Source organism: Pseudophryne corroboree, chromosome 1, assembly GCF_028390025.1.
Source record: "Pseudophryne corroboree isolate aPseCor3 chromosome 1, aPseCor3.hap2, whole genome shotgun sequence".
NCBI lineage: Eukaryota > Metazoa > Chordata > Amphibia > Anura > Myobatrachidae > Pseudophryne > Pseudophryne corroboree.
In genome coordinates, this window is record NC_086444.1 from 423498328 (window position 1) to 423523461 (window position 25134).

A 25134-nucleotide genomic window follows, 5' to 3' on the forward strand; every position below is an offset into this window, starting at 1 on the left:
GTATCTGGAACATATTAACTAATAAAGTTGGCATTAATACAGTGTGTGTCATTGTGCCATTTGGTTTACCTGTCATAGTGTCTTCAATGTTTAAAATGGGGGATAGTGAGTGGACAAGGCATTACGGGGTACTTTCAGAACTGCACGTATGCAAAACCTCAGTGAAAATAATTTTTGAGATATCACGTGCTTAGTTCACAAGTGTCCCCACTGAAACAGTGAAACAGCAGCGTAGCTGAGGGTGCAAGAGTTTACAATGGCCAAAGGGAAGAGTTGGGTGAGTCAAGATCTCATTCCTTGCTCTGTGCAGATGAGGCATGGTGAGGTGCAGGACAAGATTATTATATGTAAGTATTTTCTGGGAGAGGTAATAGGTTAGACTTTGATGTGACATTTAGTGTTTTCATCCCACATATTTTACAGGTTATATGCAAAATTAGGGGACAAATAGCCCTTACTGTGGTGTTTCCAAAAATGAGCCAGCTTGAGCACCCCAATGTTTATCTATGCATGGCATGTGGATAAGGGTAATGTGAGCAGGGCCGTCTTTTCGTATGGGCTCAATGGGCTCTTGCCCAAGGGCCCCAGGAGTATAAGGGCCCTAGGCTGATAGCTGAGGGTCCCCTCTTTCCAGGGGTACCAGATTTTTTTAAATCGGCCCTGGGGAACCGGAGATATCCGACTTGAAAGCAGTGGTCCCCATCCAAGCCTGTTAATTGCTCTTCCCAGCCTGATATCTCGGGTTCTGTCTGACTTAAAATATGTCTGAAGATATAAACCAAAAGCTGTGACTCTCCCCCTTTGGTGGACACTGGAAGCTTGTCTCTACTATGCCCAGAACCAGAGATATCAGCTTTCAAGCAGCTGGTCCCTGCTCCAGATCCACACTCCTGGTATGCAGTTTTATATTTTCGTTGGTGAATTGCTCTGGCTCCTGAACTCTGATCCCAAAGTCCCCAGAACGTTCTTAAAGGTGGGACTCTCTAGTTTTTTATCCCATTCAAAGCTAAGAAATATATTTTCAGGAACTTGAGATATATGCAGTCAAGCAAGCTGCCCTCCCACTGGAAAATGATAAATATTAAGCCCACTCCACTATCCACCCCTCCCCTATGTATTAAACACCCCCTACCACCCTAGAAGTCATGTACCAGGGCTTCTTCATTCAGCCCAATGCCCCCTTCTACAGTTTAGTTCCATCTGTGCAGTAAAGGAGTAATTAGCAGAAATTACTGCTCCAGGTCCTACATGCTGAGCGGAAGATAGAACGCCCCCTACCGCCCGCGGGACATCAAAGCTGCCGCTTATAGCACCCCCACCCCTACTGCTGGAAGATGGGTAGGGGGCCCAGTGCATTGCTGTGCCCAGGGGCCTACACTGCTGTTAAGATGGCTCTGAATGTGAGCAATCCCCAGTCATTATAAAAAGTTATCTGTGAAGACTGTGTAACAATATACTACTTGAAATGCACTCCGCGGGCAAGTTGGCACACATCATGAAGCATTATGGGGTATATTTACTAAAGTGCGGTTTTATAGAAGACGGAGATGTTGCTATAGCAACCAATCAGATTCTACCTATTATCTTCTAGAAGGTGCTAGATAAATTATATCTAGAATCTAATTGTTTGCTATGGGCAGAGTCTCCACTTATGTCAACATTCTCTTTAATAAATATAGCCCTATTTCTCTAACGTCCTAGTGGATGCTGGGGACTCCGTAAGGACCATGGGGAATAGACGGGCTCCGCAGGAGACTGGGCACTCTAAGAAAGAATTAGGACTACTGGTGTGCACTGGCTCCTCCCTCTATGCCCCTCCTCCAGACCTCAGTTAGAATCTGTGCCCGGACGGAGCTGGGTGCATTTTAGTGAGCTCTCCTGAGCTTGCTAATAAGAAAGTATTTTAGTTAGGTTTTTTATTTTCAGAGAGCTTCTGCTGGCAACAGACTCTCTGCTACGTAGGACTGAGGGGAGAGAAGCAAACCTACTAACTGCGGCTAGGTTGCGCTTCTTAGGCTACTGGACACCATTAGCTCCAGAGGGATCGAACACAGGAACTTAACCTTGGTCGTCCGTTCCCGGAGCCGCGCCGCCGTCCCCCTCGCAGAGCCAGAAGACAGAAGCCGGCGGGTGAAGCAAGAAGACGTCAAAATCGGCGGCAGAAGACTCCTGTCTTCATATGAGGTAGTGCACAGCACTGCAGCTGTGCGCCATTGCTCCCACACTAACCCACACACTCCGGTCACTGTAGGGCGCAGGGGGGGCGCCCTGGGCAGCAATTGAGTACCTCCTGGCAAAATAGGGCATATATACAGCTGGGCACTGTAATATGCATGAGCCCCGCCATTATTTTTACACAAAATCGCGGGACAGAAGCCCGCCGCTGAGGGGGCGGGGCTTCTTCCTCAGCACTCACCAGCGCCATTTTCTCTCCACAGCTCCGCTGAGAGGAAGCTCCCCAGGCTCTCCCCTGCAGAAGCACGATAGAAGAGGGTGAAAAAGAGAGGGGGGGCACATAAATTTGGCGTAAAAACAATACATACAGCAGCTACTGGGTTAACACTAAGTTACTGTGTGATTCCTGGGTCATATAGCGCTGGGGTGTGTGCTGGCATACTCTCTCTCTGTCTCTCCAAAGGGCCTTGTGGGGGAACTGTCTTCAAATAGAGCATCCCCTGTGTGTGTGGTGTGTCGGTACGTGTGTGTCGACATGTCTGAGAAAAGGCTCCCCTAAGGAGGAGATGGAGCTAATATGTGTGTGAGAGGGTGTCTCCGTCGACAACGCCGACACCTGTTTGGATATGTGTAAGTGCTAAGGTGAATTTATTGCACAAAAGATTAGAGAACAGACAGGAAATCTACTCATGTCTGTCCCTATGGCGCAGAGACCTTCAGAGTCTCACAATGCTCACTATCCAAAATAATAAACACTGATATCGACACGGAGTTTGACTCCAGTGTCGACTACGATAATGCAAAGTTACAGCCAAAATGGCAGAAAAGTATTCAATATATGATTATTGTAATAAAAGATGATTCATTGTCCCTGACACAAGGGTACACATGTTTAAGGGGAAGAAAGCTGAGGTAAATTTCCCTCCTCTCATGAGGAAAAAGAGCGGGAATCTCCAGACAAGAGACTGCAGCTTCCCACAAAGAATTCTCAGGCAGTATCCTTTCCCCACTAGGGCCAGGATGTGATGGGAATCTTCCCCTAGGGTGTCACGTTTGCCCAGAAGGTAGCCCTAGCTATTCTCAGGGATCCTGCAGATAGCGTGCACATTCTGGTACACTACTCAGACCGGCGATTGTGTCGGCATGGGTTTATAGCGCTGGGGCGGCGTGGACAGGTACCTTAGCAGAAATTGAGACCCTAGTATGTGTATATATATATATATATATATATATATATATGTATATATATGTATATGTATATAGAGAGATATGTATATATATTAAAGATGCTGTCTTAAGAGATATATATAATCAAACATGCCCAAAGAGACATGAGTATACTGGGTCCTAGAGTCAAAGCTATGTCGATTTCTGCTTGACGTGTCCTGTAGAATATGCAATGGACAGATGATGCCAACTTAAGTGGCATATGGAAGGCTGAGGATTGTGTGGAGAAGGGTTCTCGGACCTGGTCTCCACGGCTATAGCTGGTAATTCTGATATTTTGCCTTATATTCCTGCACAGCCTAGGAAAGCACGTCATTATCAAATGCAGCTTTTCGAACAAAGAAACAAGAAAGTCCGAGGTGCGTCCTTTCTTGCCAGAGGCGGGGCCAGAGGAAAGAAGCTGCACAACACAGCTAGTTCCCATGAACAGAAATCCTCCCCGGCCTCTATGAAAATCCACCGCATGTCGCTGGGGCTCCACAGACGGAGCTAGGCCCGGTGGGGGCACGCTTTCGTAAGTTCTGCAACAAGTGGGTTCACTCCCTGTTAGATCCCTGGGCAATAGATATTGTGTCTCAGGGATACAAGCTGGACTTTGAGAAGATGCCTCCTCACTGACGGCCCTGCCGGCTTCCCCCCACGAGAGGGAAACAGGGTTAACTGCAATTTACAAATTGTGTCTTCAACAGGTGGTGGTCAAGGTTCCCCTCCTTCGACAAGGAGGGGGTTATTATTCGACCATGTGGTAGTCCCGAAACCAGACGGTTCGGTCAGACCCATATTGAATTTAAAATCCCTGAACATATACCTGAAAAGGTTCAAGTTCAAGGTGGAATCGCTAAGAGCGGTCGTTACAAACCTGAAAGGGGGAGATTTTATCGTGACTCGGGACATAAGGGAGGCATACCTTCATGTCCCCATTTATCCACCTCATCAGGCGTACCTCAGAATTGCGGTACGGGATTGTCATTACCAATTTCAGACGTTGCCGTTTGGTCTCTCCACGGCCCCGAGAATATTCACCAAGGTAATGGCGGAAATGATGGTGCTCCTGCGGAAGCAAGGTGTCACTATTATCACGTACTTGGACGATCTCCTCATAAAAGCGAGATCAAGAGAGCAGTGGCTGAACAGCGTATCACTTTCTTTGGAAGTGTAACGGCAACACGGCTGGATTCTATATATATTCCAAAGTCGCAGTTGGTTCCTACAGCTCATCTGCCTCTCCTAGGCATGATCCTAGACACAGACCAGAAAAGGGCTTATCTCCCGATAGAGAGAGCTCAGGAGCTCGTGACACTGGTCAGGAATCTATTAAAACCAAAACAGGTGTCAGTGCATCACTGCACTCGAGTCCTGGGAAGGATGGTGGCATCATACGAGGCCATTCCTTTCGGCAGGTTCCATGAGAGGACCTTCTAATGGGACTTACTGAACAAGTGGTCCGGATCACATCTTTAGATGCATCGGTTAATCACCCTATCCCCCGGGGCCAGGGTGTCTCTCCTGTGGTGGCTGCAGAGTGCTCACCTTCTCGAAGGTCGCAGATTCGGCATTCAGGACTGGGTCCTGGTGACCACGGATGCAAGCCTCCGAGGGTGGGGGGCAGTCACATAGGGAAGAAATTTTCAAGGGCTGTGGTCAAGTCAGGAGACTTGCCTTCACATCAATATCCTGAAATTAAGGGCCATATACAACGCCCTAAGTCAAGTGGAGACCCTGCTTCGCAACTAATCGGTGCTGATTCAATCAGACAACATCACCGCAGTGGCTCATGTAAAACGCCAAGGCGGCACAAGGAGCAGGGTGGCGATGGCGGAAGCCACCAGAATTCTTCGATGGGCGGAGAATCACGTACGAGCACTGTCAGCAGTGTTCATTCCGGGAGTGGACAACTGGGAAGCAGACTTCCTCAGCAGACACGACCTCCACCCGGGAGAGTGGGGACTTCATCAAGAAGTCTTCGCGCAGATGGTAGGTCGGTGGGAACTGCCACAGGTGGACATGATGGCATCCCGCCTCAACAAAATATTGCGGCAGGTCAAGAGACCCTCAGGCGATAGCTGTAGACGCACTGGTGACACTGTGGATGTTCCAGTCGGTTTATGTGTTTCCTCCTCTTCCTCTCATACCCAAGGTGATGAGAATCATAGGAAAAGGAGGAGTGAGAACAATACTCATTGTTCCGGATTGGCCAAGAAGGACTTGGTATCCAGATCTGCAAGAAATGCTCACAGAGGACCCATAGCCTCTGCCTCTCAGACAGGACTTGTTGCAGCAGGGGCCCTGTCTGTTCCAAGACTTACCGCGGCTGCGTTTGTTGGCATGGCGGTTGAACGCCGGATCCTGGCAGAAAAAGGCATTCCGGATGAGGTTATTCCTACACTGATAAAGGCTAGGAAGGAGGTGATGGCTAAACATTATCACCATATAAAAAAAAAAAATGTGGCTTGGTGTGAGGCCAGGAATGCCCCTACGGAGGAATTCCAGCTGGGCCGTTTCCTTCACTTCCTACAGTCGGGAGTGACATTGGGCCTGAAATTGGGTTCCATTAGGGTCCAGGTTTCGGCCCTATCCATTTTCTTTCAAAAAGAACTGACTTCTCTTCCTGAAGTCCAGATGTTGTTTAGGGAGTGCTGCATATTCAGCCCCCTTTTGTGCCACCAGTGGCACCTTGGGATCTTAACGTGGTGTTGAGTTTCCTAAAATCTCACTGGTTTGAGCCACTTAAGACCGTGGAGTTAAAATATCTCACGTGGAAAGTGGTCATGCTATTGGCCTTAGCTTTGGCTAGGCGTGTGTGAGAATTGTCGGCTTTGTCATGTAAAAGCCCCTATCTGGTTTTCCATATGGACAGGGCAGGATTACGGAATCGTCCGCAATTTCTGCCGAAGGTGGTGTCATCTTTTCATTTGAACCAACCTATTGTGGTGCCTGCGGCTACTCGTGACTTGGAGGATTCCAGGCTACTAGATGTAGTCAGGGCTTTGAAGGTTTATGTAGCCAGAACGGCTAGGGTCAGGAAAACAGAATCTTTGTTTATCCTGTATGCATCCAACAAGCTGGGTGCTCCTGCTTCAAAGCAAACTATTGCTCGCTGGATCTGTAACACGATTCAGCAGGCTCATTCTGCGGCTGGATTGCCGCATCCAAAATCGGTAAAAGCCCATTCCACAAGGAAGGTGGGCTCTTCTTGGGCGGCTGCCCGAGGGGTCTCGGCATTACAGCTTTGCCGAGCAGCTACTTGGTCGGGTTCAAACACTTTTGCAAAATTCTACAAGTTTGATACCCTGGCTGAGGAGGACCTTGTGTTTGCCCATTCGGTGCTGCAGAGTCATTCGCACTCTCCCGCCCGTTTGGGAGCTTTGGTATAATCCCCCTGGTCCTTACGGAGTCCCCAGCATCCACTAGGACGTTAGAGAAAATAAGATTTTACTCACCGGTAAATCTATTTCTCGTAGTCCGTAGTGGATGCTGGGCGCCCGTCCCAAGTGCGGATTTCTTCTGCAATACTTGTATATAGTTATTGTTTATTTTAAGGGTTATGTTATGTTGGCATCCGTTTGTTGATGCTCTGTTGTTGTTCATACTGTTAACTGGGTATGTTATCACAAGTTATACGGTGTGATTGGTGTGGCTGGTATGAGTCTTACCCTGGATTCCAAAATCCTTTCCTTGTAATGTCAGCTCTTCCGGGCACAGTTTCCTTAACTGAGGTCTGGAGGAGGGGCATAGAGGGAGGAGCCAGTGCACACCAGTAGTCCTAATTCTTTCTTAGAGTGCCCAGTCTCCTGCGGAGCCCGTCTATTCCCCATGGTCCTTACGGAGTCCCCAGCTTCCACTACGGACTACGAGAAATAGATTTACCGGTGAGTAAAATCTTATTATTTCCAAAGTTTGCAAATGACCCTTAGAGTTATTAATGCTACCCATAAATAAAACCTGGAAGATGCTATTTTATGCAGCTGCTGAGCTCAGATAACCTATTGTGTCATTGGCAAGGTGGTTTGCCAATTAGCCAACTATCTCCTTCAGGTCTATTATTCAATGTCCATAAACTGCTTACCAACTTAATCTTGTTTTCGGTATTACCCCTCTAGTTTTAGGCTCTGCCTTCAAGCTATCAATGATGCAATTTCCACATTTGTCGGCATCATGTATTTCCACATTTTGGAAGTGCCATGCTTCAGCCTAAGAGAGGAGGAACAGTGTGTAGAGTGGCACTGGTTTGGCGGGTAAGTGTGTACCATCCCCTGAGTGCTGTGTATAACAATGATCCCAAGGCCAGCTCTGTATTCAGTACACAATGAAAGCAGTCAGCTTGGTCTGGTCCCTGCTCTGCAGCTATAGTGCTTTTAAGTGCTTAGATCACAAAAAGTCCTTGGTGTGTAGCAGTGTTAGTATGGCGCTGTATATTTTATGTTTTTTTATATATATTTTTTTTCCAGTTGTAAAAGAAATGGCATGGCACCTAAAGCAGAATTTCAGAAACCAGACATTTTTAACTATACCAATCCTGAAGGCAATTACAAGTCAACTCCCTTGCCTCGCACAACTAGCCACCCACTAAAGTACCCTGCACCCTCAAGCAAACTTCCATCCGTCACATCCGTCTCACCATCCTTAAGCAATGCTAAGAAAAGAAAACTGCAGAGGAACTGGGGAAGGTACAAAGAAAGTGTGAAAGAGCGAGTGGAGGAATGACGGAGGAGAGTTATAAAGCAGAAGAAACCCAGGGGACAGAAGTAATAGGATACTCTGTTTTTAAAAAAGGACAAACAATCATTGCTTTCACCTTGCCACATACATGGTATAATTTAGTTGTTTTAGGTACACATTTCTAGTTTTGATTGATTTTATCATATCACATTACTTATGTCATATCTTTGAATTGATCTACTGTGATATGTCAATTATTATATTTACACATTTGCATTGCTACATGAGTTTGCTACACACATCTGACTCCTGGTAGATTAATAAGAGTGATGATTTGTTACCCTCATGTGCTGCCTTTCTCTTTTTATGTATACTTAATTAACAATATCTAGTTGTTTATTTTGAAGACTTTGTATTGCTTTCCCTATTCTGAGTCAATAAAAAATATTCAGAAAACAACAGGAGCAGACAGGTACTTAGAGAAGAGGCCGACTGAGATATATGGATTAAAATGGAAAGCACAGCTGGACAACCTACAATATGTGACATGGCCCAGAACAGGGCTGACCAGCTAGTAACCTGTGCAATAACTGCGTTTCTTGCAGACTTATTATCAACCCCCACAGACCTCATTATACAAAATGATTATTACAGTAGTTGGCTTGTGAGCAAGTACATAGTTGTAGCTGTAGCAGGCTAGCAGCACATATGTGGCCATGTTCAAGTAATACTTTATAGCACTTTTCTGGAGCAATCATAAGAAGCTGCTTAGTGCCTCTAATAAATGCTTACTCCTGAACAGACAGCCATGTATCTTCCTATATAAGAAATCTATTACTATGTATCTACACAGATCATATTGTAATGCTTTTGTTTTTAGTCTTCTACGCCTATAAAGATCCACAGTCAGAGATCCTGAAAACATGAACTGTTGGGGGGAGGAGGACCAGTTTTGGAACTGACAGGTGTGGTATTTACTTAGTATGCCGGCTGTTGGGATCCCAGCGGTCAGTATACCGGCGCCGGAATCTCGACATATACCAGCGACACCTGGCATACCGATAACTATTCTCCCTCTTGGGGGTCCACAACCATCCTGGAGGGAGAATAAATTGCATGCACCGTGCCTGCAAGGAGCTCATTTGCGCTTGCCCAGCTGCCGGCATGCTGGCGGTCGGGATCCCGGCACCTGTATGCTCGGCGCCGGGATCCCACCCGCTGGCCACTCATACTACACCCATATGACAGAAATGTTTCTGGTGGTAATATAGGCATGACATAATGATAAAAACTAGACAACATTCTGATGACAAGTTGAATATATTGAATTGCTTATCATAGTGAGATATTTCTGAACCAAGGGGAGTTTCCTTAACCTGATAGCAGGGCCGTAACTAGGGGGGGTGCAGGATTTGAGGGGGCGCCAAGGAGTTACAGAGGAGCGGTGTTTTTGATTTTTTTTTACCGTCAGTGCTGTGCTGCTCCATTTGAGACAGCAGACAGCTCCAAGGACAATGTATCTGACCCACCTGTCTGCCCGCAGCTGGCTCCGACGCTGTGCGAGTGAGCTCCAGTACCTGGGATCTCTCCTATGTCGGCTACTGTCTTAAACTCTCTTTTCTTTGCCATGCAGTGCTGCGACTAGCGTGTGATGCACCATGCAAGCTATAGAAGCGCACTGTGCTCCCAGGTAGCAGTATCAACCTCCGCTTTGCCTCCTAGATAGGGGGATTTGGTGTAGCTTATAGGGGGGCGTAGTGCAGTGATGTAGTGTACCATATAGGGTATGTAGTGTAGTAATGTATTGCAGTATATAGGGGCATGTAGTGCACTAATGTGGTGTAACATATAAGGGGATGTAGTGTAGTGATGTAGTGTAGCATATAGGGTATGTAGTGCAGTGCATAGGGGCATGTAGTGTAGTGATGTAGTTCAGCGTGTAGGAGATGTAGTATAGTGATGTAGTGCAGTGGATAGGGGAATGTAGTGCAGTGATGAAGTGTTATAATATAGTGCAGTAATATAGTGCAATGTATGGGGACACACAGGGGCAGGGCCGCCATCAAGGGGGTGCCCTGTGTACAGTTGTCCCGGGCCCGGCCACTCTGACAGAGTGGAGAGCCCGGGCTACACAAACAGCCAGCCGTGGCTATTTCCAGCGGCGGCAGCCTTCATAGCCCCTTCATAGCCCGCCGCCCGCTGCTGATCACAGCAAGCAGCAGCTTGCTGTGTAATAAAGTTTTTTTTTAACCGGATGTGATGCAGTGTGACATCATGACGTCACGCCGCGATGGGTGAAGAAGAGCAGAGGTGCTGAAGAGTTAGGGACAGTAGGAGGCCAGCAGCAGACAGCGTGGGAGAGAGAGAGCAGAAAGGACGGATTTGGAAAGGTACCGTAAGTATGTCTGTGACTGTGTGTTTGTGAGAATGGGACCCGGGGCTGGCAATATAATATAAAAGGTAAGGGATTATTCTTTGAAGGGGGGGGGGGGGGGCATTTCTGTATCTGGCACAGGGGGGCATATCTGGCACTGGGGGCATATCTGGCAGGCACTGTGGGGGCATTTCTGTATCTGGCACTGGGGGCATATATGTACCTGGCACTGGGGGCATATCTGGCAGGCACTGTGGGGACATTTATTTATCTGGCACTGGGGGCATAGCTGTCAGGCACTGTGGGGGCATTTCTGTATCTGGCACTGACGGAATATCTGGCACTGGGGGCATATATGTATCTGGCACTGGGGGCATATCTGGTAGGCACTGTGGGGGCATTTCTGTATCTGGTACTGGGGGCATATCTGGCAGGCACTGTGGGGGCATTTACTGCCTTGCCCCGGGTGACGAAAATCCTAGTTTTGGACCTGCTGATAGTCACTACATTATATTAAGAAAAATACATTCCTATACCAACATGTTTGAGATGCATTTAGAGCTCACTACCCAATAATTTACATGTGGCTAATGCAGAATAGGGAAGAAGTCTCTTGCCGAAACTGTAACGGTGCCACTAGATAAACTGAGTTCTAGTATCAGGCCCATAAAATGCATTTAAACACCAGGGAGCATGAGCCCTCAGAGCACAATATCAAGCACAATGCTACATTTTCTGTATGTTCTAGCATAACAATTATTTATTGACACATAAGTTGAAACACTACCCTGGAGGATAGGAACACATGTCTGAGTCTGGCTGCATATATCATTCATCAGGCAGCGGCTGAGAATAAAACTGTGTTGCAGTATTGGATTGTCTTTAGATGGGTGTAGTACCAAATATCAACATTCAGAATTTTGACATGGACATTATGTAGACATTGTCAACATTCACAATGTCTGCATTGCCAGAATATTGACATTGTAAATGCAGACAGTTGGCATTTTATCATAGTGATTGTAGCCCTACCCCGCAACACTAATATGGACTGTAGATATTCTTCTTCTGGACATTCACTGGCATTATGACTATCACAACATTTTTTCCATTTTACTAGCGTCAACAGTTAATGAGTATAGGACTTGCTGACAAACAATGTCAGAAACATTGCTGACATAGGACAATCCACATCCAAATGATATCTTGACCACCTATGAAGGTATGAAAGGTCACAGTATTTAGGTGGAGGTACACCCTGAGAGCACAAAATATAGTAGAAACTATAAGAAAGAAAGAAAAGTCTCTTTTTGGGGCCTATGTCTATAATATAACCTTTAGTAGAAATTAATTAAAAATGGAGTCAACAGCTTCGCCTGCTCAATCGACATCCTCTGAGGCTTAAGTGGAGATGGGGGAACCTCAGAGTAGTTCAGGCTCTGTTTAGAAACATGATATGAAGACAGTACTGCAAAGCTGATATCCCAACTAAGGCCAATTTTGCTTCTTTGGAAAGTAAATTGCGAGAGGTGGTACACTCAGAAGTTTCCACTCTTAAAGCAGAGCTGACTCATTTAGGAACTCGCATTATCACATTGGAGACACGGGTTGAAGAGACTGATTTTTTTTTTTTTCACCAAGCGTTGGTTGACACTGTGAAGTTATAGGGTGCAGAAATTCAGAACCTCTGGGACTATTTAGATGATCTCGACAACAGAGGCCAAAGAAATACTTTGAGAATACATGGCATTCTTGCGGACATTCCACACCAGAATCTGCAGGATGTCCTTACCAAGCTGTTCATTGAGGTTCTAGGACATGGCTCCAGTGACTTAATCACTTTTGTTAGAGCCCACAGGGCACTATGACCTACAGTCTGAGCATCCATGTGATGTCCTATGCCGCCTACATTACTTTGCCCAGAAAGATGAGATACTTCACAGGCTCCAAGGTTCTGAGGGGCTCGAGTTCAATGGCCAACCCATTCAAGTATTCCAGGATCTATCATGGCATACCTTGCGAGACATCATTTGAAGTCCCTGACTGATGTCTTACAAACACGCAATATCAGTAATAAAGTACAGATGGGGTTATTCATTTAGCCTAGTGGCCACAATGGAGGGAAGATGGCCACTTTATGAACCCTGGATGACATCGTCCCCTCTTGCTCTGCATAAGAAATTGCCCAGGTACGGATCCCTGAATGGCAGTCCCTCACGACTTCTTCCACCCAGGTCTCCCCCTTGTGAACCTCCTTTTCAGGATGCTGGAGCTTCCTCTGAGTTTTGGAGATAACACCGCCCTTCATCGTCTTCTTCATCTGCCTCTCTGAATGCATCAAAGTGAACACAAGGTCGTTTCTCACCATTTCTACTTTCTCAGGTAATCTGCTTTATTGGAGGCGCCCATGTGACATTTGCCTTACCTTAGTCATGGTCCTACCCTGGACTGGTTCAGAAACTTTCCTCGGGATGCCAGTCTAGGTCCTCAACGCCCTCCAGACTGGTCCACACGAGTATGACCTTCCAGCTAGACACTCTCAAGTCTTTTTCCCCATTGTGCCCAACTTTCAGTCCCTCTTTAGCAGCTCTGATTGTGTTTAGCTCTTTTATGTTTTGAAACCAGAGATTGGCAGTAGCTCTTTGTGGGGGACATGACTACAGTTAATTTAACCCACTGGGTTTCTATGCAATTGGTGTAATCTCTTTGTTTCATGTTATGGGGATTCAAACGGTATGCCCTTTACTTATAGCTGATTTGTTCAGACCATCAGCACTCTGTGGTCCCAGACATAGTGGTGGAACTGTTTTTTTTACCACAGTGCAGCCCAGCAACGGTTTTCTGTTCTCTCTCCATTTATCCTATGTACTGCTCATATTCTTGTCTATACGTATCTCACTGCCTCTCGTTTCTCTCTTTTGTTTTGTTCTTTCTCTATGCCTCACATGTCTGGGTTTGGATAATTGCTTTGTCTCTTCCTGTCTTGCAATTTAGAACCATTTCTCCTCGGATAGAATGTCTGACACCGACGTTCCCTCGGGTCACTCCTCCCTATCCCAAATGGCTCAGGAGTTGGCTAAAATTTTGATGCCTCACATAGATGCCTCTGCAATGACCTCCTTGCTGCTAAATCTAGGGGCCACTACTCTCTGCTTATTCTTCTTGACCTCTCTGCTGCTTTGGGCACTCCTCCTGCAAATCCCTTACTCCCTTGGTTTGCATAATACTGCTCTCTCCAGGCTGTCCTCCTACCTTTCTGACTGTTCCTTCTCTGTCACCTCTCATGATTCCACCTCCCCACTTCCTCTACCAGTAGGTGTCCCACAAGGTTCTGTTCTTGGCCCTCTCCTTTTCTCTCTACATATCCTCATTAGGTGATCTCATTATCTCTTTTGACTTAAAATATCATCTCTACGCTGATGATACTCAAATCTACCTTTCCTCCCCTGACCTCTCCCCTGCTCTCCTCACTCGTATCTCCAACTGTCTCTCTGCTATCTCCTCCTAGATGTCCCAGCGCTTTCTTAAACGTAACCTAAGACTGAGCTGATCATCTTCCCTCCCTCCTGCATAACCTCACCTCCCACAATTTTGTTATCCATTGATGGCACAACTATCTCCTCTAGCCCCCAAGTGCGATGTCTTGGAGTAATCCTTTGACTCCTTCCTCTTCTTCAAAGCACACATTCAGTACCTCTCAAAAACCTGAAATTTCCATCTCAAAAACTTCTCCAGGATCAGACCCTTTCTCACCCAGGATGCTACTAAGACTCTCATCCACTCACTGGTCATCTCCAGATTGGACTACTGCAATATCCTCCTATCTGGCCTCCCTCAAAAATGCCTCTCTCCACTTCAATCTATCCTCAATGCTGCTGCCCGTCTCATCTTTCTCACCAAACGTGCTACATTCACATCCCTTCTCTTGCAGGACCTCTACTGGCTACCATTCCCATTCAGAATCCAATTCAAGCTTCTCACACTCACCTACAAAGCACTCACCCACTGTTCTCCCTCTTACATCTCTGACCTGATCTCTCTTTACATTCCCACCTGTCCTCTTCGCTCTGCTAATGCATGTCATCTCTCCTGCCAACTGATTACCTCCTCCTAGTCCTACCTACAAGATTTTGCATGTGCTGCTCCCTATCTCTGGAATGCTCTACCTTTCCCCATCTGACTCTCCACCTCTCTACAAAGCTTCAAACGGGCTCTCAAGACACACTTCTTCACCAAACCCAGCCAACTCTCCTCCTAACCCTCTTGTCTATGCTTACTGTCTACCCTTTCTGTGTTACTCTGGTCTGTTAGCCCCTCACCTTTTAGATCGCAAGAGCAGGGACTTCTTTCCTCATGTGCCTTTTCTTTTCTTACTTACACTATCTTATACTATATACTCCCTTTGATGGCACCTAACCCCGGGTTTTCTATACCTGTCCTATATTGCCTTGAACTTTAAGTGCTTTTTTCTTGTTTGCTCATTTGATTATGTACTGTGTAATGGGTGCTGCGGATCCCTTGTGGCACCATATTAATAAAGGATAATAATAATAATAATAATAATAATAATAGATAACAAACTTGACAATATTCAATTTATTTATAAAGACAACATTCAATTTATTGATAAAAAGCTTGAACAGATTCAGACTGCACTAGACACGACATTGGCCAAGTTGGAAACACATTCTACTAGGCTTACTGAGGTGGAACAGAGGGTGAGTGACACGGAAGATCACGTACAGTGGGGGTCATTCCGAGTTGATCGCTAGCTGAAAATGTTCGCTGCACAGCGATGATGCAAAAAAAGGCACTTCTGCACATGCGTATGCGGCGCAATGCGCACGCTCAATGTACTTTCACAACGGCCGATGAAGTTTTACACAAGGTCTAGCGAAGCTTTTCAGTCGCACTGCTGGCCGCAGAGTGATTGACATGAAGTGGGCGTTTCTGGGTGTCAACTGACCGTTTTCAGGGAGTGGTAAAAAAAAACGCAGGCGTGCCAGGAAAAATGCAGGCGTTGCTGGACGAATGCAGGGCATGTTTGTGACATCAAATCCGGAACTGAACAGTCTGAAGTGATTCCGCATGAAGGAGTGGATTCTGCGTTCGTATCGCAGAAGCTCCCAACTGAATGTGAGGTACTATAAGATCCTCATCTTTCAGGATTTTTCGGCTTCAGTGTCGCAGAGACGTAGGGAGTTCTCCAATGTCTGCAAACTACTTTATGACAATAATGCCCATTTCGTCCTCATGTACCCGGCAAAATTACGCATTCAAGATAATGGCAGAACCTTCTATTTTACTGATTCCAGTACAGCTAAAACCCATGTGACAAAGATGTTAGGCTCTAGAAGCCCAGCTGATCACTAATATTCAGTACTACACTTGCCTTAGTGTGCTTTACTTTTTGCAATCTATAAGGTTATATGTTATATGTTGGAGCTACTTGCTTAGTTCATCAACTACTTCATTTTTTGCTTCTAAGTTCGTGTCAAGCGTTATTTCTCACAATGACGCTTGTAAGGTTTCACCTATTTAAGGAAAATGATAGAAAATGGTGTTTGAAGCAATGTGTTGTACTCTTTTTGTATATTTTTTGCTGTCTGTGTTCCGTCTCCCTCCCCCCAAGTAGGAGACTTATTCCATCATTTTTGGAATCCAGCCCTGCACTCCTTGCTCGCTGGGACAAAGAGTGGGCGTCTCTAGTCTGTAATATCAGTCTATATACCCTCCCTCGCTTAGGTATTGGCTAGTCAGAATCTAAACTCCTGACCAGAACGGCAGGCATCTAATTCTAGATGTAGAAGTGTGGGGTGCTAAATATACATTGGTAAATGTATATGTTTAGAACGTAGGGACGTCTGAATTTCTGCAGAATCTCTCTAATATTCTTCTGCAGCGTGAAAACTTTGCGTTAGTGTTGGGTGGAGATTTTAACTCAGTAGCTGATCCTAATATTGCTAAAAGACCTCCTCCGAATAAGCCAAACTCACATTTGTGGAAACTAATACAATCAATGAGGTCATCTCTCCAGCTCACTGATATTTGGCGACTATTGAACCCGACAGAGAGGTCATTTACTTTTTATTCCAATGTTCACCACTTATGGTCTCATAAAGATTCCTTCCTAATTGCTGACTTGCTCGTTTCCAGAGTGAAGCACGCTGATATTCACAGTGTGCTGATTTCTGACCATGCCCCTACCTCGCTGATTCTGGAACGAATCATACATTCGGGTGGTACTAGGTTATGGAGATTCCCCAGTTACCTCTACCAATCAGATGACTTTCGACTATTTTTAACTAACCATTGGTTAAATAATCTGTACGATAACTTGGAATATTGGGAAAGACCCACTATTTTTGGGGCACAGCAAAATCAGTACTAAGGGGTCAGATAATTAAATATGTCACTAGACAAAAAAGGAAGTTGACAGCCACTTATCGCTCTCTGTATGACTCTATGACTACTGCTCTTCAGGAACATTTTACGCTCTCTAGTGATGCTTCCTTGAACAAATATATTGAGGCTAAACAGTTACTAAATGATTTTCTATTGTCTCAAGCTAAAAGGGATCTGATGTTTTCCCGATACAAGTATTATCAGTGGGGAAACAAGACAGGCCGTCTTCTAGCGCCTATGGTGAGGAGAAAGCACTCTAAGAGATTTATAACGGCTCTGAAACATAGACAGTCTGGCCAGCTAATCACTGACACTCGCGCAATTGTGAACCATTTTGAGTCGTATTTTACTGACCTGTACTCTGACCTTCCCTTTGACAGAGGGGCACATGAACTATTGATGAGGGAGGCAATCATACCCTCCCTAACTACTACTCAAGCAGATTCATTGATATAACCAATCACCATGACATCACACTCCTTTTCATCACTTTAATACTGCACATACTATTCTGATTCCAAAACCGAATCAGGACCCTCAGCTGGTTGGATCTTATAGACCCCTAACTCTATTGAATACTGACATCAAATTATTGGCTAAAATTCTATCAGAAAGGTTACAACTTATTCTTCCTCATGCCTTAACTTCCCATCAATTAGGTTTTGTGAAAAACAAACACTCTCTCAAAGGGGTCAGAGCAGCTATTGCAGCAACTGTGTTTTCGGCTCAATTGCCAAACTCGCAAAATGTTTTACTGAGCTTAGACACTACAAAGGCGTTTGACACGGTACTTTGGCCTCATTTATATTCCACTTTACTAATTTGGAACTTTCATCAAGATTTTATTAAGACCATTAAGTACCTGTATACATTGCCATCACTACGCTTTTGATTAACGGCTTCTGTAGCGATTCTATTGTCATGCAGAGAGGGACCCGTCAGGGTTGCCCCTTGTCCCCCCTTCTTTTTAATTTAGCGATAGACGATAGACCCGCTGATTTGTATTTTGCAAAATGATACTCAATTCAAAGGGATTATTATTGGAAGGAGAGAAATAAAATTAACGGCGTTTGCCGATGATATCCTATTATATATTGATGACCCTTCAAACTCTTTGACCCACATCTTTTATCTTTTACAATCCTTTGGATATGTTTCTGGTTATTGTATTAATTGGTTAAAATCAGTAGCGCTCTGTTTGGGTACTAATAATTATCCGTGTGTAGGGTTGGAGAATCTACCTTTAACTTGGACTTCTGACCATATGACTTACTTAGGTATACTAATCCCTAGGAATCTAAAGAATCTCTACAACTTAAATTATACATCGGTGACCAATACAATTGCAGCTGAGCTTGAGAGATGGAAATCGTTACAATTATCTTATCTGTGTAGGGTCAATTTAATAAAAATGGTTTCCTTTCCACGTCTTATGTATATTGTTCAAACCCTTCCTAATGTAATTACACCTAAAGACACCCAATATCTGCATTTTTTATTTCGTAAATTCATATGGCAAGGCAAGAAGCCACATATAAGCTTAATTAAATTGCAACAAGCAACTACTAATGGGGTGCTGAACTTCCCTAACGTCCAATGGTATTCTCAAGCAGCCCAACTGAGGATTGGATTCACAACCAGGAAATCTATGCCAACACTGATTTAGAAAGGGAATTTTTGCAGGGTGGTGACTTAGTAAGCTTCTTACATATGCATGAACAAGAAGTCCCCTTGCACATCAAGGATAACCCACTCTTATGGCACGTTAAAAAATTGTGGGTGGGAATGAGACATAAATGCAATGTTAACACTCACATATCTATATTTCTTCCCTTTATTAACAATCCTGAGTTTCAGGATGGGCGGGCTTACCATCCGTTTAACATACGGAGAGTGGGTGGAATTGTTAATGTAGGGAGCTTGCTCGACTAAAGACATCGACGGCCGCTAACGTTCCAGGAGGCAATTTCCAGTGGTGGAACCATACCCAATCACCTTTTTATTGGTCAAACACTATATTAGATCTTTTACCAGGTATTTTTCTCCAGATGATTTGCAAAATGTGGTAGATGATATGCTGAAGCAGGAACCATTATACAAAAATGCTATATCAATAGGTTCTAAACATTTTCAGACAGACTTGAACTACTCCACTAGATCAGAGGGTAAATGACATGGCTAATCCATATTCCTCACATGCGGTTAGAGGATTTATTGAAAGCTCATCCTCACGCGTGTAAGACACTTTCTTCCTCAAGATATAGGGAAACGTTCTTAAACATACTTCACAAAACAAATTTATCTCCACATAAAAGATTTTTAATTGGTCTTTCATCTTCGCATGCTTGCTGGAAATGTGGGGAATCTCACGCTGCTCTTTTTCACTGTCTTTGGCACTGCCCACTCATTAGAAGCTTCTGGGTTAAAATCCACAAATATGTCACTGATCATCTGGTAATTACTTATCCTTAACACCTGAATGGGCTCTCTTTGGCTTTTTTCCTAAAAGTCTGAATATGTCAAGAGGTAGCAAAAAGCTGCTCTTAGCAGTGAGCGCTGCTGCTCGTAAAACCATACTGCAAGTATGGATCCACCCGGAGCCTCCTTCAATCCCGTTATTTAAGGCAAAATTGTTCTACTTATTTAGAATGGAATGGGTGGGAGTCATGCTTGAAAAAGACAAAAAAGTAGAATTTATTTTTGAGGTGTGGGAGAACTATGAGGCCACACTTTCCACCCCCATAAGATCGCAAATACATAATTCTCTGACTGATACTTTGTGGTATGTGACCAGGACAATGGGAGGAGACCCACCAATTACATTGTAAAGTTTCTTCTCGTACAGTCTCGGGGGAAATGGGAGTACGGGCGCAGACAACCCTCTTATTTTTCTTTACTGATTTTGGTATTTTATGTATTTGTGTAATTCTGATGTGTTTTTGTAGGTTGTGGATTTTTTGTGTGCGCAGAATCAATACGCTGATTGTTTAATGCTTTGCGGTATTTCTATATAGTAAATCCAGTAGAGATGAGCGGGTTCGGTTTCTCTGAATCCGAACCCGCACGAACTTCATGTTTTTTTTCACGGGTCCGAGCGACTCGGATCTTCCCGCCTTGCTCGGTTAACCCGAGCGCGCCCGAACGTCATCATGACGCTGTCGGATTCTCGCGAGGCTCGGATTCTATCGCGAGACTCGGATTCTATATAAGGAGCCGCGCGTCGCCGCCATTTTCACACGTGCATTGAGATTGATAGGGAGAGGACGTGGCTGGCGTCCTCTCCGTTTAGAATAGATTAGAGAGACACTTGATTTACTAATTTTGGGGAGCATTAGGAGTACTCAGTACAGTGCAGAGTTTTGCTGATAGTGACCACCAGTTTTATTTATAATCCGTTCTCTGCCTGAAAAAAGCGATACACAGCACACAGTGACTCAGTCACATACCATATCTGTGTGCACTGCTCAGGCTCAGGCCAGTGTGCTGCATCATCTATTATCTATATATAATATTATATATATCTGATTATCTGTCTGACTGCTCAGCTCACACAGCTTATAATTGTGGGGGAGACTGGGGAGCACTACTGCAGTGCCAGTTATAGGTTATAGCAGGAGCCAGGAGTACATAATATATTATATAGTGAGTGACCACCAGACACACAGTGCAGTTTATTTAATATATCCGTTCTCTGCCTGAAAAAAGCGATACACACAGTGACTCAGTCAGTCACATACCATATCTGTGTGCACTGCTCAGGCTCAGGCCAGTGTGCTGCATCATCTATATATATTATATATCTGTCTGACTGCTCAGCTCACACAGCTTATAATTGTGGGGGAGACTGGGGAGCACTACTGCAGTGCCAGTTATAGGTTATAGCAGGAGCCAGGAGTACATAATATTATATTAAAACAGTGCACACTTTTGCTGCAGGAGTGCCACTGCCAGTGTGACTAGTGACCAGTGACCTGACCACCAGTATATATAATATTAGTAGTATACTATCTCTTTATCAACCAGTCTATATTAGCAGCAGACACAGTACAGTGCGGTAGTTCACGGCTGTGGCTACCTCTGTGTCGGCACTCGGCAGCCCGTCCATAATTGTATATACCACCTAACCGTGGTTTTTTTTTCTTTCTTTATACATACATACTAGTTACGAGTATACTATCTCTTTATCAACCAGTCTATATATTAGCAGCAGACACAGTACAGTGCGGTAGTTCACGGCTGTGGCTACCTCTGTGTCGGCACTCGGCAGCCCGTCCATAATTGTATATACCACCTAACCGTGGTTTTTTTTTCTTTCTTTATACATACATACTAGTTACGAGTATACTATCTCTTTATCAACCAGTCTATATATTAGCAGCAGACACAGTACAGTGCGGTAGTTCACGGCTGTGGCTACCTCTGTGTCGGCACTCGGCAGCCCGTCCATAATTGTATATACCACCTAACCGTGGTTTTTTTTTCTTTCTTTATACATACATACTAGTTACGAGTATACTATCTCTTTATCAACCAGTCTATATATTAGCAGCAGACACAGTACAGTGCGGTAGTTCACGGCTGTGGCTACCTCTGTGTCGGCACTCGGCAGCCCGTCCATAATTGTATATACCACCTAACCGTGGTTTTTTTTTCTTTCTTTATACATACATACTAGTTACGAGTATACTATCTCTTTATCAACCAGTCTATATATTAGCAGCAGACACAGTACAGTGCGGTAGTTCACGGCTGTGGCTACCTCTGTGTCGGCACTCGGCAGCCCGTCCATAATTGTATATACCACCTAACCGTGGTTTTTTTTTCTTTCTTTATACATACATACTAGTTACGAGTATACTATCTCTTTATCAACCAGTCTATATATTAGCAGCAGACACAGTACAGTGCGGTAGTTCACGGCTGTGGCTACCTCTGTGTCGGCACTCGGCAGCCCGTCCATAATTGTATATACCACCTAACCGTGGTTTTTTTTTCTTTCTTTATACATACATACTAGTTACGAGTATACTATCTCTTTATCAACCAGTCTATATATTAGCAGCAGACACAGTACAGTGCGGTAGTTCACGGCTGTGGCTACCTCTGTGTCGGCACTCGGCAGCCCGTCCATAATTGTATATACCACCTAACCGTGGTTTTTTTTTCTTTCTTTATACATACATACTAGTTACGAGTATACTATCTCTTTATCAACCAGTCTATATATTAGCAGCAGACACAGTACAGTGCGGTAGTTCACGGCTGTGGCTACCTCTGTGTCGGCACTCGGCAGCCCGTCCATAATTGTATACTAGTATCCAATCCATCCATCTCCATTGTTTACCTGAGGTGCCTTTTAGTTGTGCCTATTAAAATATGGAGAACAAAAATGTTGAGGTTCCAAAATTAGGGAAAGATCAAGATCCACTTCCACCTCGTGCTGAAGCTGCTGCCACTAGTCATGGCCGAGACGATGAAATGCCAGCAACGTCGTCTGCCAAGGCCGATGCCCAATGGCATAGTACAGAGCATGTCAAAACCAAAACACCAAATATCAGTAAAAAAAGGACTCCAAAACCTAAAATAAAATTGTCGGAGGAGAAGCGTAAACTTGCCAATATGCCATTTACCACACGGAGTGGCAAGGAACGGCTGAGGCCCTGGCCTATGTTCATGGCTAGTGGTTCAGCTTCACATGAGGATGGAAGCACTCAGCCTCTCGCTAGAAAACTGAAAAGACTCAAGCTGGCAAAAGCACCGCAAAGAACTGTGCGTTCTTTGAAATCCCAAATCCACAAGGAGAGTCCAATTGTGTCGGTTGCGATGCCTGACCTTCCCAACACTGGACGTGAAGAGCATGCGCCTTCCACCATTTGCACGCCCCCTGCAAGTGCTGGAAGGAGCACCCGCAGTCCAGTTCCTGATAGTCAGATTGAAGATGTCAGTGTTGAAGTACACCAGGATGAGGAGGATATGGGTGTTGCTGGCGCTGGGGAGGAAATTGACCAGGAGGATTCTGATGGTGAGGTGGTTTGTTTAAGTCAGGCACCCGGGGAGACACCTGTTGTCCGTGGGAGGAATATGGCCGTTGACATGCCAGGTGAAAATACCAAAAAAATCAGCTCTTCGGTGTGGAGGTATTTCACCAGAAATGCGGACAACAGGTGTCAAGCCGTGTGTTCCCTTTGTCAAGCTGTAATAAGTAGGGGTAAGGACGTTAACCACCTCGGAACATCCTCCCTTATACGTCACCTGCAGCGCATTCATAATAAGTCAGTGACAAGTTCAAAAACTTTGGGTGACAGCGGAAGCAGTCCACTGACCAGTAAATCCCTTCCTCTTGTAACCAAGCTCACGCAAACCACCCCACCAACTCCCTCAGTGTCAATTTCCTCCTTCCCCAGGAATGCCAATAGTCCTGCAGGCCATGTCACTGGCAATTCTGACGAGTCCTCTCCTGCCTGGGATTCCTCCGATGCATCCTTGCGTGTAACGTCTACTGCTGCTGGCGCTGCTGTTGTTGCCGCTGGGAGTCGATGGTCATCCCAGAGGGGAAGTCGTAAGCCCACTTGTACTACTTCCAGTAAGCAATTGACTGTTCAACAGTCCTTTGCGAGGAAGATGAAATATCACAGCAGTCATCCTACTGCAAAGCGGATAACTGAGTCCTTGACAACTATGTTGGTATTAGACGTGCGTCCGGTATCCGCCGTTAGTTCACAGGGAACTAGACAATTTATTGAGGCAGTGTGCCCCCGTTACCAAATACCATCTAGGTTCCACTTCTCTAGGCAGGCGATACCGAGAATGTACACGGACGTCAGAAAAAGACTCACCAGTGTCCTAAAAAATGCAGTTGTACCCAATGTCCACTTAACCACGGACATGTGGACAAGTGGAGCAGGGCAGGGTCAGGACTATATGACTGTGACAGCCCACTGGGTAGATGTATGGACTCCCGCCGCAAGAACAGCAGCGGCGGCACCAGTAGCAGCATCTCGCAAACGCCAACTCTTTCCTAGGCAGGCTACGCTTTGTATCACCGCTTTCCAGAATACGCACACAGCTGAAAACCTCTTACGGCAACTGAGGAAGATCATCGCGGAATGGCTTACCCCAATTGGACTCTCCTGTGGATTTGTGGCATCGGACAACGCCAGCAATATTGTGTGTGCATTAAATATGGGCAAATTCCAGCACGTCCCATGTTTTGCACATACCTTGAATTTGGTGGTGCAGAATTTTTTAAAAACGACAGGGGCGTGCAAGAGATGCTGTCGGTGGCCAGAAAAATTGCGGGACACTTTCGGCGTACAGGCACCACGTACAGAAGACTGGAGCACCACCAAAAACTACTGAACCTGCCCTGCCATCATCTGAAGCAAGAAGTGGTAACGAGGTGGAATTCAACCCTCTATATGCTTCAGAGGTTGGAGGAGCAGCAAAAGGCCATTCAAGCCTATACAATTGAGCACGATATAGTAGGTGGAATGCACCTGTCTCAAGTGCAGTGGAGAATGATTTCAACGTTGTGCAAGGTTCTGATGCCCTTTGAACTTGCCACACGTGAAGTCAGTTCAGACACTGCCAGCCTGAGTCAGGTCATTCCCCTCATCAGGCTTTTGCAGAAGAAGCTGGAGGCATTGAAGAAGGAGCTAAAAGGGAGCGATTCCGCTAGGCATGTGGGACTTGTGGATGCAGCCCTTAATTCGCTTAACAAGGATTCACGGGTGGTCAATCTGTTGAAATCAGAGCACTACATTTTGGCCACCGTGCTCGATCCTAGATTTAAAGCCTACCTTGGATCTCTCTTTCCGGCAGACACAGGTCTGCTGGGGTTGAAAGACCTGCTGGTGACAAAATTGTCAAGTCAAGCGGAACGCGACCTGTCAACATCTCCTCCTTCACATTCTCCCGCAACTGGGGGTGCGAGGAAAAGGCTCAGAATTCCGAGCCCACCCGCTGGCGGTGATGCAGGGCAGTCTGGAGCGACTGCTGATGCTGACATCTGGTCCGGACTGAAGGACCTGACAACGATTACGGACATGTCGTCTACTGTCACTGCATATGATTCTCTCAACATTGATAGAATGGTGGAGGATTATATGAGTGACCGCATCCAAGTAGGCACGTCACACAGTCCGTACTTATACTCGCAGGAAAAAGAGGCAATTTGGAGGCCCTTGCACAAACTGGCTTTATTCTACCTAAGTTGCCCTCCCACAAGTGTGTACTCCGAAAGAGTGTTTAGTGCCGCCGCTCACCTTGTCAGCAATCGGCGTACGAGGTTACAT

At 45.4% G+C, this 25134-nt stretch overlaps 2 protein-coding genes across 2 annotated transcripts in view; one reads left to right on the plus strand and one right to left on the minus strand.

Moving 5' to 3' along the window:
- Positions 1-8468, plus strand: part of LOC134889805 (phospholipase A2 isozymes PA3A/PA3B/PA5-like) — a 34353-nt gene extending 25885 nt beyond the window's left edge. The window contains exons 3-4 of the mRNA XM_063913405.1: positions 7503-7637; positions 7851-8468. Of these exons, the coding sequence (XP_063769475.1) occupies positions 7503-7637; positions 7851-8106 (391 nt within the window). The 3' untranslated portion in view covers positions 8107-8468. The remainder of the gene's footprint in view (positions 1-7502; positions 7638-7850) is intronic.
- The window catches only part of P2RX2 (purinergic receptor P2X 2), a 290430-nt gene that overhangs the window by 166362 nt on the left and 98934 nt on the right, over positions 1-25134 (minus strand). The window lies entirely within an intron of this gene.